This window comes from Lactuca sativa, chromosome 7 (genome assembly GCF_002870075.4).
Source record: "Lactuca sativa cultivar Salinas chromosome 7, Lsat_Salinas_v11, whole genome shotgun sequence".
Taxonomy (NCBI): domain Eukaryota; kingdom Viridiplantae; phylum Streptophyta; class Magnoliopsida; order Asterales; family Asteraceae; genus Lactuca; species Lactuca sativa.
The window spans coordinates 152504231-152508681 of NC_056629.2; the positions used below are offsets into that span (position 1 = coordinate 152504231).

At 33.9% G+C, this 4451-nt stretch overlaps 1 protein-coding gene across 1 annotated transcript; it reads right to left on the minus strand.

Annotated features, from left to right (window-relative positions):
• Positions 1 to 331: 331 nt before the first annotated feature.
• Positions 332 to 1851, minus strand: LOC111904237 (protein SHORT HYPOCOTYL IN WHITE LIGHT 1). The gene is made up of 4 exons (XM_023900017.3): positions 1564 to 1851; positions 1252 to 1482; positions 832 to 897; positions 332 to 748 (listed from the first exon to the last, which is right to left on the minus strand). The coding sequence occupies exons 1-4, from the start codon at positions 1741 to 1743 to the stop codon at positions 590 to 592; spliced, it is 636 nt and encodes a 211-aa protein (XP_023755785.1). The 5' UTR covers positions 1744 to 1851; the 3' UTR covers positions 332 to 589.
• Positions 1852 to 4451: the final 2600 nt, after the last annotated feature.

Below are 4451 nucleotides of genomic sequence, written 5' to 3' on the forward strand. Positions count from 1 at the left end.
AGAATCGAGAGCTGATTTGAATTCAGAATGGGAACAAAATCAAGAACAGCAGAGATAGTCGAAATGGAGGGTATGTGTGTGGGCCATTTCTTATTTATAATTTATAAATAGCATATTTATCTTGATAAAAAAATGTACAAGAAATACCTAAGGGGTAGAACAGTCTTTTCAAGTTTGACAAGACCAAATCTACAACCAAAAACTACAGGGACCAACTTTGCAAATTTTCTGTTATTATTATTCATTATTATCACCACATTGTGATCGATGCAATAAGTAATCCATCCAAAAAAAAATTGATTGAAATTGTATCAAGTCAAAAAGCTATGTATGATGTTTAAGATGATCTATTTATCATATCTACAGCCCCCCTCATGTTAGTAATCCCAAGAGTTCAATCAAGCAAAATCTAAAATGAACAAGGGTATAACTGGTATTTTGATGATCTAGTTTCCTGATTGTTATAGAAACCAGGAAAATGTAAACTTATTTTCTTTCATGATCAACTTTGGCTTAATCACATAATAAAGTGAAATTATTGTATCCCATATTGCAATTCCGATTCCGATTCCAATGTTTGAGTCAACTGTCAACCCACAGGCTGAGTTCCATTCCATGCCTGATTCCCATCATCAAAATCATTTGTCCTCCGGTAATTACCACCTTCTTGAAAATATGATATTCCAGTCCATACCCCTCGAACAAGTAATATGCTTACAAAAACTACACTTCCAAGTGTACAAACCACCTGCATAAATGTTAAATAATGTAAAAAACACATCTTTTCTTATCCTTTGATGATGCCTTTTAGAGAAATTTAAAATTTCTTACCTCAAGGAATGCCTTTAGAATCCAAAAGAATGCCAGAATTATAACTCCATTAACAGAGAATCCCACCTATATAAGGCATTGAGCATATAGTAAGTTAGTAAGGTAATCAAGAATTAACAATCTCAACGTAAGAATGCAAGATCCAAAGTATTAGATGAAAGTTTAGGTTAATTAAAGGTTGACATTGAATACATATCGAGAACAGAAAGAAAAGCTGCTGACTTTGCATATATAAAAAGGATCAAATCGGGAAAGAAAAAATCTTTGTTGTTCGTTTGTATTGGGTATAAACGAATAAATCAGAAAGAAATTTGAATCGAGTTTTCCCCAATTTTAATTATCTGAACTAAATTGTACCAAAAATCAGCTAAAACCCTCAAATTGGATCAAATTGATAACTTGAGAAATGCAAAGCAGTACCAATTTGGTGGGGATATTGATAGGAAGAACAGATCGAACGGCTTTGCGAGCTCGCTTAGATATCTTCTTAAACACGTTCTCAACAAACCTAATCAGAAGATCCATGCTCCTGTCATCTTCCTCCTCCTCCTCATCATCTTCGTCATCGTCTTCATCGTAATCTCCGGAAAAAGTCATATCATTACGGTTCCGATTCCATATCCTAGGATCCGCCGCCGGATTCTCACCTTCCTGATCCATCGAGTCATCAATTGAAGAGTTCCCGACAGTAGATAGTAAACGTAGTTAAATAATCTGACATCTGGAAATAACCTGAGGATAATTAGGAGGACGGCGGGTAGCTTGGAGACGTAAAGCAGGAGTTCGAAGCAGAAATGGGCGGATGAAGGAACTGGAAGAGATGGAGAGATACTGTAATTGGCTTGTTCGAATAATGGTTAGAGACTGTCGAGATGATGATGCTGGTGATAGAGAGATGGCAGATGCCGCCATGGTGTGTACGGAAGAAACTGCTGGTGAAACTCCGATGTGCGGTTGTCAAAGCTGCACCCCGTGTCAACTGTCAGGGGGTGGTTTCGGACTGTGAGTAGATGAACCCCAAATATCATTTTCTACCAATCTATGAAGTAAGAAAGACGAAAATTGCAAAAATGGTCCTTATGCTTTATCATTCTTTTTGGATATAGTCTAAATCATTTTAAAAATTATGGGTATGGTCCTTTCATTGAAAAAGTTTTATGTCCCTTATGTATATATTTAGAACTAAAACTATAATAAAGATGACTAATATAAGTGCAAGGCTTAAAATCTTTTTCTCTTATGGTTTGTTGAAAGGAAATTAGGTAACCGAAGTTCACGTACGCACCATAAAGACGGTTGTTTTCGAAAAGATATATTGTAGATCTATGATAAATCATGATTTTGCAAAGGAATATCTTCTAGAGAACTTGGGATCTGACCAATGAGGTTATTTCGACTGAGGGTTAACCATGGAATACATTTTCCTAAATTAAATGGTATGGAACCGTTCAATTTATTTAACCTATGTGAAGTTTAATTAGAAACACAAGTTTCCCCAAAAAAAAAAACCACAAATGTTACATATATTAAAAGAAATTATATTCGAATAACATAACATAACAAAGTTTGTAAAATTGAAAGAGGCATTGATAAAAAAAATCGTCTAAATGAGAGTAACATTGATCTTTGAAAGAATCAATCTTAAATTTGAAATATATTTGTTTTAGGTTTCATATTAACTGACTCTTCGGTTTACATTCTATAATATTAACACCAACAAAGAAGATGTGGTTGTGGGTTATAAACATTTTTTCTTGTTTGAAAAAAAAAAGATAATGCTTTAAAAAGATAATATATTTTTTGATTTGGATATATTTGGTTACTGAGGGTTTTTTTTTTCGTCCACATTACCCCTTCAACTTGTTAAACTGTACACATTCAGTCTTTATGACCGACTACTCCAACTTAGCCGGTAAAAATGACTCAACAGGATAATATATTTCTCACTTTATACATATTTAGTCCTTAATTTCTCACATTTAGTCATTAATATTTTTTTTGTTGCGAAATAAGTCATTTAATCACTAATTTAGTACTTATTAATATGGGTGAGTGCAGTGCGGTTTGGTACAGTTATTAGCCAAAACCTCACCACTAACCACAAATACGGTTAATCCATTTTCAAAACTGTTTGGTGCGGTTATTTTTGCGGTGCGGTTAAGCGGTTATTTTTGCGGTGTGGTTATGTTTTTTCTGTGTTGCGGTTATTAACCGCATGGATTTGGTGCTGTTATTTTGTGTTATTTTTAACCACAGTTTAGAGCTCAAACGGTTCTAAAAGTTCAATTATATTACGTGTAATAAAAAAACATAAATTATAAGACAATTAACTTACATCACAAACAATTAATATCTTAACAACGTCAAATCAATAGTAATTAACTATAAATTTCTTAAAATTGTCTAATTTCATCATTTTTCAAAGTTAAACATAACAAAAAACCAACACTTTTGTCTTCTACTATTTTATTCATCTTTCATTCATAAAACGTGTCTTATTTTTAATATTTAATATATTAATAATTAATAAAAAAATTATATATAATATATGCGGTGCAGTGCGGTTTTTTAAAACTAATAACCGCACTGCACCGCAAATTTGCAGTTTTTGAAAAACAGAAAACTTCACCATCGGTTTTTATTGCGGTTGCGGTTTATGCGGTTAATTTTAGTTGTGGTGTGGTTTTTGCTCACCCCTACTTATGAATGATTTCTTAGGTTTTTCTCACGACATCTTACGTGAGACATTCATTAATGAGGTGTTTGGGGCTTTTGATGCTTACGTCCATCGAGATATCAACTACAACTTTCATTTAGATTGTTCCCGTTAAAAAGTAATATATTTTTAGTTACGATCTGTTGAGTTATGAAGTGTTGCATCATTGGGCTTTTGTCTAGGTCCGTTGTATTCTCGGTTATGGGCATGTCCAGCCGCATTACATTTATTAGGGTTTACATTATATAGTGCATGCATGCATCTTAGTATGTACGCTTTTAAAAGTTTTCTCTTGATTGTATTGTAACCCTAGCACACCTCTACAGTAGAAGTTCTTCTGAGGCGTTGCATATTAATCATTCAACACCTGTTTAATTCATTGCGTGTTCATGTTTTTATTTGTTTTCTTGATTTTCTTGTTAAGAATCTATTCAATCTTAAAAGAGTTTTCGACTCATCAATTGGTATCAGAGCAGGAGACTGTGTAATCTATACACATCTCTTCTGTTGAAGAAGGTTTTAGGGTTTCTGCTATTATCGTATATGTTAGAGTCGTCATCTGGTTATTGACGCTGCTCTTAGATCTCGATCTTACCCTAACTCAGTTTACTAGTCTGATTCTTGACAGGTTATCAAAACAAATCATCATGTCACACGACGACTCTCATTCCAACCTCATTAACATCTCCAACAGTATCAGATCCACCACGAGAATCCCGATTTTATATACTCAAGATTATGAAGTCTAGACGCATCAGTTTGAAGACTATGTTCTTGGCTCAGCAGTCTGGGAGGCTATTACCTTGGGTCCGTTTGTTCATTTTGGAACAAATAAAACCATCAAGACGCAAAAGGAATATAATCAGCTTATGATCGACGTGGAGAAAGTTCCTCAAGACGAGAA

What these genes read in the sequence shown, in the direction of transcription:
- LOC111904237 (XM_023900017.3), bottom strand. Translation starts at nt 1,743, where the DNA reads ATGGCGGCATCTGCCATCTCTCTATCACCAGCATCATCATCTCGACAG. An exon ending in GTCCTCCTAATTATCCTCAG is followed by an intron (nt 1,483 to 1,563) that starts GTTATTTCCAGA and finishes TCGATGGATCAG; the next exon opens with GAAGGTGAGAATCCGGCGGC. An exon ending in TTCTAAAGGCATTCCTTGAG is followed by an intron (nt 749 to 831) that starts GTAAGAAATTTT and finishes ACATTTATGCAG; the next exon opens with GTGGTTTGTACACTTGGAAG.